We start from the raw sequence: 14,990 nt of genomic DNA on the forward strand, positions 1-14,990 counted from the left end.
CTTAAAGTTAGACTCTCATTTTTGACAATTTTGGCCTAAGATTTTTGCTTAGGCTGTTAAATATTTACTTTGATATACAACACATGCAATGTGAATGAATTATTGATAAAATAATTTTAACATTTTCATTTATTGAATTTGTGTTTAAATTTTCAGCCCTGTAGAATCAATTAACATGAGGGGGGGGTGTGGTTTTTTTTTTTCAAATGTGCCAGTTCCTATACATTCTTTCATAACTACCACAAAAGAAAACCTGTGAAGGTTCAAAGCCGTGAATCAGTCTCTGCCAGATCACAGAAGTAATATGTTCCAGGGACTATAGCATATCCCTTGCTGTAGTTTACCTGATCAGAAATTATTTAAGGGTTTTCATTGTTTTCTGCATTGCTCAGACTGGTCTCTGATTGATTTAAGCCCTCAGATGAAGTTTCAGGATCTGTAAAAACAGATTTAAAATATTTTAGGTTTACAAGACGTTCTCTTTTTTGGAGTTTCTCCCTATTTGTTCTTGGTTTTCTGATGGTCTGTAGGAGCCAGATCACGCTCTCCGTGGAAATTTCCATCTTAAAGTAGCCAGTACATGTATGTCTACCTGAGCTGGGAATCACATCTCCCAACTGATGCGTAGACATTCCCTTAGGGGGCAAGTAAAATTCACTGGCCAGGTTTTCCAAAGAGCTCATCTCCCAGATAGGCACCTAAATGATGTGGCCAGACTTTCAAAAGTGCTCAGCTACCAACAATCCCCACTGAGAAGCTATTAATACCTGCTTTGCTTGTTTATGATACATTTTCCATTTAACTGAATGGATAAATCTTTATATTCTGTTCTAAATTAAACAAACTGGGTCAGTGATTGAATAAACTATTTAGACCTGGTATTTTGCTATCCTGTTTACTTACAAAAGTTTTCCATTATTTTGTTTCTGGCCCCCTGTGAAAAGTTGAGGATTTGTATTCAGGTGTGTCAAAAGGTGTTAAGAGCTACAATTTGAACATTATGAACAATAAAAAAAATTGTATTTAGGCATCTTGGCCTACCATCTATGGGCACTTGGACTTTTTCTTCTTCCAGCGTCTCTGACTGAAGTAACGCATTGGGTGGAGCTTCAGGTTCTGTAATAAACAAAATGAAAAGACTAAATGGGAAAACCACACCCCTGAGCAATGTAGTTATACCTACATAAGTTTGTAGTGTAGACCTGGGCTGGGGCTTCAGGAAGATGAGATGTGGAACAGATTAGAACTGAATGAAGAGAGGAAGGCTAACTGCGGCTAATGCACTGGGCAGGGACTCAGTAGATAGGGATTCCGATCCTATTTCTGGTACAGACTTCCTGCGTGACCTTGCCTTGGCCATTCAATCAATAATGCATATGAGGTGCTTAGATATGGAAAACCCTTCAGAAAAACTGACATTCTTTGAATAAAATAGAGGATCATCATTTGACTTTTGTCATGCGATGTGTTACCCAAACACATGTTATTTGTGACACTTGGTCCTAAAATGTATAAATGGATATCAATTGCACTTAGAACTTCCTGAGAAGACAGTCATTTTTAGATAGCTAGGTGTCTAGTCTAAATACTGAACAATGTTTAGAAACAGGCTGGCTTGCCAATAGCCTCTATGTGAATAATAAATAATAATACTTAATACTTGTGTAGTCACAATGCTTTACAAATGTGGCTAACTATCATTTTATACATGAAAAAACTGATGATACAGTGAGGGAAAGGCCCATTTCTCCAAAAGCAGTCAGTGATTTTTGGAGCCTTGGTTCTTAGGTGCCCAATTTGAGATTTCTTGGGTCTGATTTTTAGAAGTGCTGAGCATTCACAATTCTAACTGAAGTTAATGGGAGTGATGGATGTTCAAAAATTCTGGAAATCAGGCCCCCGTGTCTAAAGGTGGGCACCCCAAATCAGTGACCACTTTTGAAAATGCTGGCCTCAGTGATTTGTCAAAAACCATAGACCGAGTCAGTGTAAGAGCACAGGAGCAGAACTCTCAATCTAATTTTTTAGCAACTAGACCACACTGTTTTAGCTATAAGGGTTTATAATTCTGCTTGTAAGGAACTCCAAAGCCGTAATGAGTTTAGGTATCTGTCGGCTAAAAACGTGCATTCATTAATTGAAGAACCAAGTTCACAGTTTATGCACTATGATGTACATAAGGGAAGCAGTATGTGGAGAGACAGAGAAACTGAAAGAAAAGGTATCGGGCGCAGGTGCAAGCAAGAAGGAAATGTGACAGTAGATTGTGACATTCTTTTGACCATGGACAAATAAAGGATCATTTTTAATTAAGCCTCTTGGCATATCCTTGGTGGGAGTTTGGAATTTTTCTCCTTCTAGGGTCCCTGGCTGAAATAAGTCACTGGAAGAAGCTTCAGCTTCCACAGTAAACAGAATTAGAGGATGAACTGCTTTACATTCATGAGTGAGTTAATTCTCATTTTTCATGCTCTTCCCCTATTCTCTGATTTGCCTGGTTTGTGTCTAATAGTATTGAGGAGGAGAAAAGGGTATTAGAAGGGTCTTTCAGCATTTCAGTGAGGAGTCCCCTTGGCCTCATCGATATTAAACAGTATATGTATTTTTTTTGCTCAATAAGCCTCTCTCTCTTCATTAAAGGCCCCAAATAGCCCATTGAAATCAAGGAAAAAGACTCCCATTGGACTTTGGTTCAGATCCTAATAGGATACAGCAATAGACGCAACATTTGTTTTCATTTACATATATTTCTTGGTTGGTGGAACAAGCTACTTCTCTTTAGTGGTATTTAATATAAGGAAGATACTGATGATATTCTGCTTAGCAGGGAGGGTTTCAAGAGGATGTGGAGATTTTTGAAAATGTGATCAGTTATGATAGTGTAGTCTCATGTTTCACCTTTATATACGTTATGTCAAGTTGAGCTTTTGGATATCATCACTTGTTTTATGATCACGAATGATAAATTACAAAGCAGTAAGACAACTTTAGTTAACAATTTGCAGTTGGATTGGAATGACCATCCTAAGGACCAATTTCTCAGGAGGACCTACAGGTATTGGAAATTGATTTTATACATATTTTCTTGAATGTTTTCAGGTGAGTGTGCTTGTAAGTATGTATTTCACCAAAAAACCTAAAATTGGGTACATAAAACCTTCACAGAGAAAGGACAAAGAAAGCTCAACCTTAACTATGCCCTTTTGTTTATATATATATTCTTACAAAGGAGTTGTCATGTATTATATCTGGCCTCCTCAGGAGGCAGTAGCTTGGGGCTGTGAAACACTTCTTTTTATCCATGAATACCATTGTTCAGTATAACCCGAATGTGAATATTTTGGACAACAAAGGAAAGTTTTTAATAGTTTTTTGGCCTACATGGCTACAAATCATTAAACATAAAAGGTGAAATCCTGGTCTCACTGACTTCAGTGGGACCAGGATTTCACACAAGACGTTTTGCCCTCTTGTCTGGGAATGTCACATTTGCATTGTTTTTGTTTTTCAACCTGCTTCTGCATAAAGAGCTCCAGCCTTCAGATGTTATCAATCAGGGAAATGTTGTAGAAACTATAATATTCTGGAAAATATGGTTCACCATCAGTGGTTGTTTGGACTTTTTCTCCTTCCTGGGTCTCTGGCTGAAGTAAGCCATTGGATAAGGTGTCCAGGTCTGTAACAAACAAAATAATAGAATGCTGTGTATTTTAAAACACACATCTCCTCATATTTAAATATGCAGGGCTATAGGGAAAGAATTTTGATATGTTTGCTATTATCTGAATAATATGATGCTATGAAGATTTGATTCTAAGACCCCCAAAGCCTCAGGGAAACTTGACTTGCAGGGTTCTCCACCAATTGAGTATTTAGGTTACTACTAGCTAGCTGACTGCCTGTAGCTGAGTTGCTCCTCTGCTGAGCTGCCAGTGTGCCCTCTCTTGCCACAAAGGACGAGGAAGTTTTGCAAAAGGTGGCAGCCAGGTAGGAAGAGTCCTGTTCTCACTTTAAGTCTATCTCTGAGAGCACCAGGATGTGGCCAGAGCGGACCACTGAGCCCTTCATAAATCAAGAATTCATCACTGGGGCTGTGGACTATGATGAGAGACCAGAATACTCAGGTGCTCACTGGAGGTGTGGAGCTGCAGAGATACCACTCCCATTCCTCTTCCTGTTTCCCAGTATGTGCATCTATAAAGTGGATGGTAAAGAAGAAAAGTTTTCAGGGAAAAGAGAGTTGATATGACCTGAAAGAGAAGGAATCTGAGGGCATCTGAGAGAGGGAAAGCAATTTAGGACCAGGAGAAATAGCAGCACCTGCATAAGGGAAAGGAGATAGCTGGGGCATTATGAGAACAAGGCTATGCCTACACTACGAAATTAGGTTGAATTTATAGAAGTCGGTTTTGTAGAAAGCGTTTTTATACAGTCGATTGTTGTGTCCCCACACAAATGCTCTAAGTGCATTTAGTCGGCAGAGTGCATCCACAGTACCGAGGCAACCGTCGACTTCCAGAGCGTTGCACTGTGGGTAGCTATCCCACAGTTCCCACAGTCTCTGCCGCCCATTTGAATTCTGGGTAGAAATCCCAATGCCTGATGGGGCAAAAACATTGTCACGGGTGGTTCTGGGTACATATCGTCAGCCCCCCACTTCCTTCCCTCCGTGAAAGCAACGGCAGACAATCCTTTCGTGCCTTTTTTCCTGGGTTACCTGTGCAGACGCCATAGCACGGCAAGCATGGAGCCCGCTCAGCTCACCATCACCATATGTCTCCTGCGTGCTGGCAGACGTGGTACTAATATTGCTACACAACAGCAGCTCATTGCCTTTTGGCAGCAGACAGTGCAGTATGACTAGTAGCCATCGTCACCATACTCCAGGATGCTCTTAGGTCGGCCAGGGGTGCCTGGGCAAACATGGGAGTGACTCAGCCAGGTCATTTTCCTTTTAAGTTTCGTCTCATGGCAATTCAGTCCTGCCAGCAGTTGTACTGCACCGTCTTCTAATGAGCACCCAGGAGATGACGATGGCCAGCAGTCATACTGCACCGTCTGCTGCCAGCAAGATGTATAAAGATAGATGAAGTGAATCAAAACAAGAAATAGACCAGATTTGTTTTGTATTCATTTTCTTCCTCCCTCCCTCCGTGAAATCAATGGCCTGCTAAACCCAGGATTCTGAGTTCTATCCTTGAGGGGGCTATTCTGTTTCTCCTTGATGCAAAGCCAGCCCCTTGGTTGATTTTAATTCCCTGTAAGCCATGTTGTCAGTTGCCCCTTCCTCCGTCAGAACAACGGCAGACAATCGTTTCGCGCCTTTTTTCAGTGCAGACGCCGTAGCACTGGGAACAAGGAGCCCACTCAGATCACCGCGGCAATTATGAGCACTATAAACACCGCGCGCATTATCCAGCAGGATATGCAGAACCATAATCTGCAAGAAAAGTGAAACCAGGCGAGGAGGAGGCTACTGCAGCGCGGTGACGAGAGTGATGAGGACATAGACATAGACTTCTCACAAAGTACGGGCCCCTGCAATGTGCACATCATGGTGTCAATTGGGCAGTTTCATGGTGTGGAATGCCGATTCTGGGCCCGGGAAACAAGCACAGAGTGGTGGGACCGCATAGTGTTGCAGGTCTGGGACGATTCCCAGTGGTTGCGAAACTTTCGCATGTGTAAGGGCAGTTCCATGGAACTTTGTGACTTGCTTTCCCCTGCCTGAAGCACAAGAACACCAAGATGAGAGCAGCCCTCACAGTTCACAAGTGAGTGGCGATAGCCCTGTGGAAGCTTGCACCACCAGACAGCTACCGGTCAGTCGGGAGTCAATTTGGAGTGGGCAAATCTACTGTGGGGGCTGCTGTGATGCAAGTAGCCAATACTATCACTGAGCTGCTGATATCAAGGGAAGTCACTCTGGGAAATGTGCAGGTCATAGTGGATGGCTTTGCTGCAATGGGATTCCCGAACTGTGATGGGGCGATAGATGGAACCCATATCCCTATCTTGGCACCGGAGCACCAAGGCAGCGAGTACATAAACTGCAAGGGGTACTTTTCAATGGTGCTGCAAGCACTGGTGGATCACAAGGGACGTTTCACCAACATCAACCTGTGATGGCTGGTAAAGGTACATGATGCTCGCATCTTCAGGAACTCAGGTCTGTTTCAACAGCTGTAGCAAGGGACTTACTTTCCAGACCAGAAAATAACTGTTGGGGATGTTGAAATGCCTATAGTTATCCTTGGGGACCCAGCCTGCCCCTTAACGCCATGGCTCATGAAGCTGTACACAGGCACCCTGCACAGTAGTCAGGAGCTGTTCAACTACAGGCTGAGCAAGTGCAGAATGGTGGTAGAATGTGCATTTGGACATTTAAAAGCGCACTGGCGCAGTTTACTGACTCGGTTAGACCTCAGCGAAACCAATATTCCCACTGTTATTACTGCTTGCTGTGCGCTCACAATATCTGTGAGAGTAAGGGGGAGACATTTATGGCGGGGTGGGAGGTTAAGGCAAATCGCCTGGCTGCTGATTACGCACAGCCAGACACCGGGGTGGTTAGAAGAGTACAGGAGGGCGTGGTGTGCATCAGAGAAGCTTTGAAAACCAGTTTCAGGAATGACCAGGCTACGGTGTGAAAATTCTGTTTGTTTCTCCTTGATGGAAATCCCCCCTGGGTTCACTCTACTTTCCTGTAAGCTAAGCACCCTCCCCTCCCCGCTTCGATCACCGCTTGCAGAGGCAATAAAGTCATTGTTGCTACACATTCATGCATTCTTCATTTATTCATCACACAAATAGGGGGATAACTGCCAAGGTAGCCCGGGAGGGGTGGTGGAGGAGGGAAGCACCGGGTGGGGTGGTGGAGGAGGGAAGGACAAGGCCACACAGCACTTTAAAACTTTACAACTTATTAAATGCCAGCCTTCTGTTGCTTGGGCAATCCTCTGGGGTGGAGTGGCTGGGTGGCCGTAGGCCCCCCCCCCGCACCGCATTCTTGGGCATCTGGGTGAGGAGGCTATGGAACTTGGGGAGGAGGGCAGTTGGTTACACAGGGGCTGTAGAGGCGGTCTGTGCTCCTGCTGCCTTTCCTGCAGCTCAACCATACGCTGGAGCATATGAGTTTGATCCTCCAGCAGCCTGAGCATTGACTCCTGCCTTCTTTCAGCAAGCTGACACCACCTACCATCTTCAGCCCGCCACCTCTCCTCGTGGTCATATTGTGTTTTCTTGCACTCTGAGATTGTCTGCCGCCACTTATTTTGCTGTGCTCTGTCAGTGTGGGAGGACAGCATGAGGTCAGAGAACATTTCATCACGAGTGTGTTTTTTTCGCCTTCTAATCTTTGCTAGCCTCTGGGAAGGAGAAACATACGCAGCTGGTAGAGGAAAAAAAAAGGGAGAGTGGTAGTTAAAAAGACATTTTATAGAACAATGGGTACACTCTTTCAAAGTAAACTTTGCTGTTAACATTACATAGCACATGTGCTTTCATTACAAGGTCACATTTTGCCTCTTATTGAGGATATGCCAGTTTGGTGTGAGAGATCACTCACGCAGGGCCGGGCAACAGAATTCGCCTTGCAGGCAGCCATGGTAAGTCACAGTCTTTTGGCTTCTTTAACCTTCATAACATGTGGGAATGGTTTCAAACAGCAGTGCCCTCATTTCCCATACAAAGTAGCCATTGGGTTGGCCATTAAAAATGGGTTGGCAATTTAAAACGAGGGACTGCGGTTTCCGGGTTCACGTGCAGCAGCAACCCAACTAACCCTCCCACACAAACACACACACCCTGGGATGATTGCTTTACCCCTCCCCCCACCGCATGGCTAACAGCAGGGATGATTTCTGTTCAGCCACAGGCAAACAGCCCAGCAGGAATGGGCACCTCTGAATGTCCGCTTACTAAAATCACCCTATTTCAACCAGGTGACCATGAATGATATCACTCTCCTGAGGGTAACACAGAGAGATAAAGAACGGATGTTGTTTGAATGCCAGCAAACACCGGGACCATACGCTGCAATGCTTTGTTCTGCAATGATTCCCGACTACGTGCTACTGGCCTGGCATGGTAAAGTGTCCTACCATGGAGGACAGAATAAGGCTGCCCTCCCCAGAAACCTTTTGCAAAGGCTTTGGGAATACATCCAGGAGAGCTTTATGGAGATGTCCCTGGAGGATTTCCGCTCCATCCCCAGACATGTTAACAGACTTTTCCAGTAGCTGTACTGGCCGCGAATGCCAGGGCAAATTAATCATTTAACACGCTTGCTTTTAAACCACGTATAATATTTACAAAGGTACACTCACCAGAGGTCCCTTCTCCACCTTCAGGGTCCGGGAGCCTGCCTTGGGTGAGTTCGGGGGATAATGGGTCCAGGGTGATACACAGATCCTGGCTGTTGGGGAAACCAGTTTCTCCACTTCCTTGCTGTGAGCTATCATCTTCCTTGCCCCCAAAACCTGCTTCCCTGTTGCCTCCCACTCCTTGGACGGAGTCAAAGCACAGGGTTGGGGTAGTGGTGGCTGCACCCCCTAGAATGGCATGCAGCTCATCATAGAAGCAGCATGTCTGGGGCTCTGAACTGGAGTGGCCATTTGCCTCTCAGGTTTTTTGGTAGGCTTGCCTGAGCTCCTTAATTTTCACACCGCACTGCTGCGGGTCCCTGTTATAGCCACTGGAGATTTTTTCAAATATTTTGGCATTTCGTCTTTTCGAACGGAGTTCTGCCAGAATGGATTTGTCTCCCCATACAGCGATCAGATCCCGTACCTCCCGTTCGGTCCATGCTGGAGCTCTTCGGTGATTCTGGGACTGAATGGTCTCCTGTGATGATGAGCTCTGTATGGTGACCTGTGCAGGTGAGCTCGCCTCGCTGGCCAAACAGGAAATGAGATTCAAAAGTTTGCAGGCCTTTTCCTGTGTACCTGGCCAGTGCATCTGAGTTGAGAGCACTGTCCAGAGCGGTCACAACTGAGCACTCTGGGATAACTCCCGGAGGCCAATACTGTCGAATTGTGTCCACGGTATTCCAAATTCGACCTGGCAAGGCCAATTTCAGCGCTAATCCCCTTGTCAGGGGTGGAGTAAAGAAATCGACTTTAAGAGCCTTTTAAGTCGAAAAAAAAGGGCTTCGTCTTGTGGACGGGTGCAGGGTTAAATCAAGATAACACTGCTAAATTCGACCTAAACTCGTAGTGTAGACTAGGCCCAAGAGGAAAGAGATTTGGGGGACTGAGAAATAAGATAGGAGAAACTCAGTGGAAATGAGAAGAATCCAGGGAGAGAGGGATTGTGAGAAAGGGAAATGACACAAAAGGAAGAGGGAGGGAGACATGGAAAGAGTAAAAACTAAAATTGAGAGAGAATTGTAGTTTAAAAAGATGAAAAAAGAGAACATGGAATGTAGCTAAGAAAATAAAACTTGGAGTGGAAGGAAGGGGAGAAAAAAAATGGGAAAACAGAATAAACCCCAAGAACACACAGCTTTCAGGTTAGGAAATTTTCAATTTAATGGATGCTCTTTCTTTTTTCCCTAATGTAATCATCCTGAAGTGACAGGGCAGAGAATCCAAGTAGCAAAACTGGTGGGAAATGAAGCATTGGAAGAAGTGGATTAGGACTTGGCCTTGTATTGTGGATGGGAAAAATAGATTGGGGAAGGCTCAAGAGTTTGTCATGGCATTGTGATGTGGTTTGCAGGTCCCGCCAAACGAATCCTGTTCATCTCTCAAACTCCCAAAGTAGAGAAGAGATACTGGATTTTCTGTAAGTATTGATAGGGTTCGGTTTATGTGGTTATGCACTTGAACTCTGTCATGGTAACCTAGGAATTTTACTTTAAGTGAAGCCAAGTGGATCAATAATTTAGTGCTGGTATAAAAGATCTCTCCTTTCTTGTAATTGGGACCTCCTGAGGAAGTGACAAGATGTAACAGTGAAATATTGGATTTAACTTCCCTGAAATAATTGGGGCTACTATCATGTTTATTAGCCTACCCTTTGGAGATGTTTGAAAGTTTTCCTCTTCTAGAAGCGCTAGCAGATTGAAGCCATTAAATGCAGTTTCTGTAAAAAACATCCAAATGAAAAGATTCAAATTCACATTTACAACAGCCCTTTCTGCATCTGAGGTTCCCCCCCTTTTTTTTTAAATGGCAGGTGGTTAACAAAGAGGCCAAAAGAGCCCATGATATACCAGAGTGGCTTCAAAAACATTAACCAAGACATATGGCAAAAGTATTTTCCAATTAGTCAATATGGAAAGAGGCTTAATGTTCAATATTAAACAATGACAAGATATAAATTCTACATCCCAACTCAAGTGATGATGTTCATAGTCTCTGAATGCTAGAAGATCAACAAACCAAAACATGACTGCCACCATCCAGTCTTGCACTCTCTAAGGGCTATGAGATTACAACAGTATGGTAGGATCAGGACCCTTAATACCAGCACTTAAAATAACTTCAGGAATCCAGAAGGCAGAATTTTAATCCATTGAAAAAGAAAAAAAATCATACAACCCAATCATCACACCCATTACTTTAAATCCCCCTCAAAATCTTATTTTATGTCCTCTGTTATATGACACAGCTTTAAACCAATATTTACTATTAATGGTTTTACCTTTATATGGACGCATTTCAGATATTTCTCCTAGTGCAACTTGTTTTTCCTACATGAGAAAGAGAGCTTTATTATCATATACTATTTACAACAAATACAATTTCTAGCACGAATTTAAAATGTTGCGATGAAGATACCCCCTATATACTATTAACATGACTAAAAAGGAAAAAAAATGAATGATGTTAAAGTGAAGTGTTTGAGATCAGTCCTCTTGTATTCAATATTAATAAAAATTTTCAACTTATTGTGAATGACACACTGAAAATAAATTGCTGTTAGCTTATTTTGTGTTTTATGAGAAATTCGAGGCTTTGAAAAAACCCAGTATTTGAAAAAACTTTCAGTATTTGCACATACGGCACACCACAGTCATACCAGCGGACAGTCAGTGTGCCATGGTACTATCATAAATATGGTAAAGCCAAAACAAAATGGTCCAATCAGCCACTCAGAATGCAACTGGAAAATTAAGGCATAATTTTCTGTCCTGCACAGTACAAAATACACAAACTTGTGGGTGCAAAATCTGTATTGGCTCATGTTAACTATTATTAATATGTGCTAATAGGCAATTAGTTGCTCAGTTGCCCAATCTGCATACATAAATGCTAGTTTACACATGCCACTATGAGATTTTTGTATATTCAACAGTGTGTGTGCATTTTGTAGGGGTCTCGTTTGGCAGATGGGTCTCAGTATCCAAAACTATAATACAGCCTTTGATCGGGTGTTCACCCCACACCAGCCTGGAAAGTGTTAATGAGGCCGAGAAAGGGCCAATTAACCAGCTAGGCCACAGCTGAGGGGAATTAGGTGGCCTAATTAAAACCCTGAATGATGACTGCACCCATCTGAAAAGGAAAAGGAGGGGCTAGGATAAAGCCAGGAAGCTGGCAGCAGAAAGGGGCTGCAGGGGAGTAGTCTGCTGTCACTCCCTGGGAGTAGGGAGGTGTATTTAAGGCTACAATGCTATATAGCCTACAGTTACTCCCTGGGAGGAGGGAGCCATAAGGTAGAGCTGAGAAGTAGAAAGATGTAAGAAGGAGTCTGGGAAAGAGCAACATGGTCTGGAAGTGTTGCTAGAGATAGGTCCCTGGACTGGAATCCAAAGTAGTCGGCGGGCCTGGGTTCCCTTACTAGCCACTGGGGAACTTCCTGAGACTGTTGGTATGGAAAGATTTTGATAGTCCAGAATGTGAACCACTTAGTGACCTGACTGGAGGACTGAGTCACGAAGAGGAAGCTGGAGAGAGAGGCTGCAGAGTGCAACCGCAGGAAGGGGCATTGGCCTGTCAGTGTTAATCCCAGAAGAAGCCAGGAGGAGGCGCTTCCAAGCAGTAAGCAGAGCACCCTGTGACACGCCCATAGATTGTTGAATGGAAATAATACTAGATGGAGAGTGACATCACCTGTATCAGATCATGGGCTAAATGCTTCAGAGTTTCTTGAGTTTCTTCATTAATTTCTGTTTCTGTAATGACCTCCCAGCTACCATCCTGGAACCTCACAGGCATGGAGAAGATAATCCCTTCAGGGATACAAAATTGACCTAAAGAAAAAATGCCCCCAAAACATGTTTCTTTCTGATTAAAACACACAATGATGTGCTCAAATACGATAGTGGTGAGTAGCAGTGTAAAACCCTAAAATAGACAGATTATTGCCTTTCTCAATTTACAATACAAAGAACACTGAACTCCCTGATTTATCATGACTGCAAGTTTTAATTAGAAATCCACAAAATCATTGTGTACCTTACTTAACACTAGGTATGCAAAATTCCTTATTTCCATCTGTGCTTTAAATGGCACTTATGAAAATACTAAAATGTATTTGGACTCATAATCACAGTTAAAGGACATTCTTTCAAAATGTAGCCCAAAGAATCAATAAAGAATATAAAAATCCTTTCTACAAAGCAGTGACTACATAAAATCAATTGAATTAGTGGGTTAAAATAGAGGGAAAAGAAAATGAAACCACAAAAACACCTGAGTACTTTTTACATGCATCTCACAAAATTACATACAACATTCTAGGTTCTTGGTAGAATCATTTCTTAAATTTGGAAGCTCTTGTATTAAGAAAATAAGTTGTTATACTCAGAGAATCATGATTTAATTGAAAATTGTTAAAGATCTGAATACAAAAATTACTACTACACTTATTGAAGGAAGCTAAAGAATAAAGAGAAATCTTCACAGTATATGTGAACTACAAATAGAAATTTACCTTTGCTGAGTATTCCCATTGAGACAATCTCCCCGGGAGGAGAGTCTTGATACCAGTATCTCAGCACAGTAGCTATTACATGAGCAGGTGACATGCCTAAGCAGTGATGCTCCCGGGAACTCGGGGAACTCAGTACAGATGCAAATTCTGAACGCACCCAGTTGCTGCCATCAAGAAAGGAGAGATTTTCAATATAACTATGGAAGACTCAAGATCAGGTAGTCTTCTAGATTAAATAAGAATTAAAGACAGTGGGAGATGTCAGTATGGACCAATACAGTTCTCAAACGGGTTCTCAAACTTCACTGCACCACGACCCCCTTCTGACAACAAAATTACTACACGACCCCAGGAGAAGGTACCAAAGCCTGAGTCTGCCTGACTTCCACTGCCCTGGGTGGGGAGCCAAAGACAAAGTCCCATTGCCAAGGTAGGGGTCAAAGCCGAAGCCCAAGGGCTTCAGCCCCAGCCAGGGGGCCTGTAAGCTGAGCCCCGATGCCCAGGGATGAATCCCTTGGGCTTTGGCTTTGACCCCGGGCTTCAGCCCCAAGCCCCAGCAAATGTAAGCTAGCTCTGGGGACCCCATTAAAATGGGGTCATGCCCCACTCTGGGGTCCCAACCCACAGTTTGAGAACCGCTGGACTAATTCAATCTTGAGTGCTTAAAGCTAGTCACCTGCAGCTATAGATAAAAGCACAAAGATAGAAGTGACATGGTTGTCAGAGGTGAAGAGTGGTGCAGGTCATTTATTCAAATGCCTTCTTTCAGCATTCTAAACTGTAGTGGGGACTCCATAAGGCCCTTTTGGTGGAGGTAACCAGGGGAATGTGTTGAATCTGCAAAACCTTGATCATAACATCTCCGCTGCTCCCTTGTGGCTGCAGGATCCCCTCAGAACACAGATTGTTTGACTAGTGCTGTCAAGTTAATAAAGCCAGGTTTTCAAAGGGATTTAGGCACATAAAGATATAGACAGGTGCCTTAGCTGGTTTGTCAATAGAGATTAGGGCCTGGATCCACAAAGAGACTTTGATGTTGCGACAACGATCATCAAAGCCTCTAACTTTTAGGCACCTAGAAAATCACAGGAACAGCACTGTGATCCGCAAAGCCTGGGTTAGGTGCCAAGACTCCCTGTACAATGCATGAGGGGAGACGGCACCTTAGCATTGTAGGCCTCACTTGACATGAGTAGCTGGACAGAGGCGAGGCCTAATTCTGTCTCCCAAGAAACGAGGGAGGTAAATTGTTTCCAGCCTGCTAATCCATGTCTGTACTAACTAAGATAAGGGGGAACATCCAGGGAATCATTTACAATGGACAAGACAACAATGTATAAAATAAGCCTGGAATGTAAGGTGAGGTAAAGAGTAAGTCAAACACTGACAGCACACGGACCGAGCATGCTGTACAGTGAGTGGTTCCTGCAAAGTAATAAAGCCAATACCAAAACAGGGTATGTATAGTAAATTAATGTGATGTGTAAATGTGTATGTAAAGGAAGGGGGGTTTCTGTGTAACTTTGGATGCATGATATACCCTGTACCCACCGGCTGCATTTGTCTGATCAACTCAGTGTAGCTTTGCTGTATGCCAAATTTAAAAAAAACAAACAAAAAAAACTTCACAAAACCTGAGTGATGAGACTGGTGTCTGAGCTCTTGTACTCGGTTCCCCCAAGAAGTCTTGGAGGCTATCCCAATAAGCATGAGCTCCACAAACCTAGTATGCTAGGTAGGGAGCTGCCTAACCTAACCAGTGGGAGATGTGAAGGAGACTGGTATAGCCTAAGCGTCACTCCCCTCTCATGGAGATAGCTGCCTATTTCTTCTAGTGATCCATGAACCAAGGAAAGATAGGTGCTCCTTTGCCTAATTCAAGTGCAGGGCCTATTTGATAGGTGAGCTTAGAGACTAACTCCCTACAAAGTAGCTAGTGGAGTAGGCTCCCTCTTATAACCTTTAGCCCAGAGGTTAGACCATTCCTGGGCTGTGAGAGACCACCAGTTCAAGTCCCTCTTCTGTCTGCGGAGAAGGGGTCTGAACAGGAATTTGCCATTTCCTAGGTGAGTGTCCTGACCATTGGGCTTCAGAGTCAGTCTCACACT

At 43.5% G+C, this 14,990-nt stretch overlaps 1 protein-coding gene across 6 annotated transcripts in view; it reads right to left on the minus strand.

Moving 5' to 3' along the window:
- Nucleotides 1-14,990, minus strand: part of MDH1B (malate dehydrogenase 1B) — a 23,775-nt gene continuing 8,785 nt past the window's right edge. For 2 of the 6 annotated variants that reach the window (XM_037912977.2, XM_043525168.1), the window contains 7 exons: nt 12,883-13,046; nt 12,060-12,199; nt 10,648-10,696; nt 10,018-10,086; nt 3,602-3,676; nt 1,042-1,116; nt 1-436 (listed from right to left, as the gene is read on the minus strand). In XM_037912977.2, coding sequence (XP_037768905.1) covers nt 360-436; nt 1,042-1,116; nt 3,602-3,676; nt 10,018-10,086; nt 10,648-10,696; nt 12,060-12,199; nt 12,883-13,046 — 649 coding nt within the window. In that variant the 3' untranslated portion in view covers nt 1-359. Of the gene's footprint in view, nt 437-1,041; nt 1,117-3,512; nt 3,677-9,113; nt 9,932-10,017; nt 10,087-10,647; nt 10,697-12,059; nt 12,200-12,882; nt 13,047-14,990 lie in introns of those variants that run through there. The other 4 variants (XM_043525167.1, XM_043525165.1, XR_006284819.1 and 1 more) reach the window with 3 other exon arrangements.

This window comes from Chelonia mydas, chromosome 11, assembly GCF_015237465.2.
Source record: "Chelonia mydas isolate rCheMyd1 chromosome 11, rCheMyd1.pri.v2, whole genome shotgun sequence".
Lineage (NCBI taxonomy): Eukaryota > Metazoa > Chordata > Testudines > Cheloniidae > Chelonia > Chelonia mydas.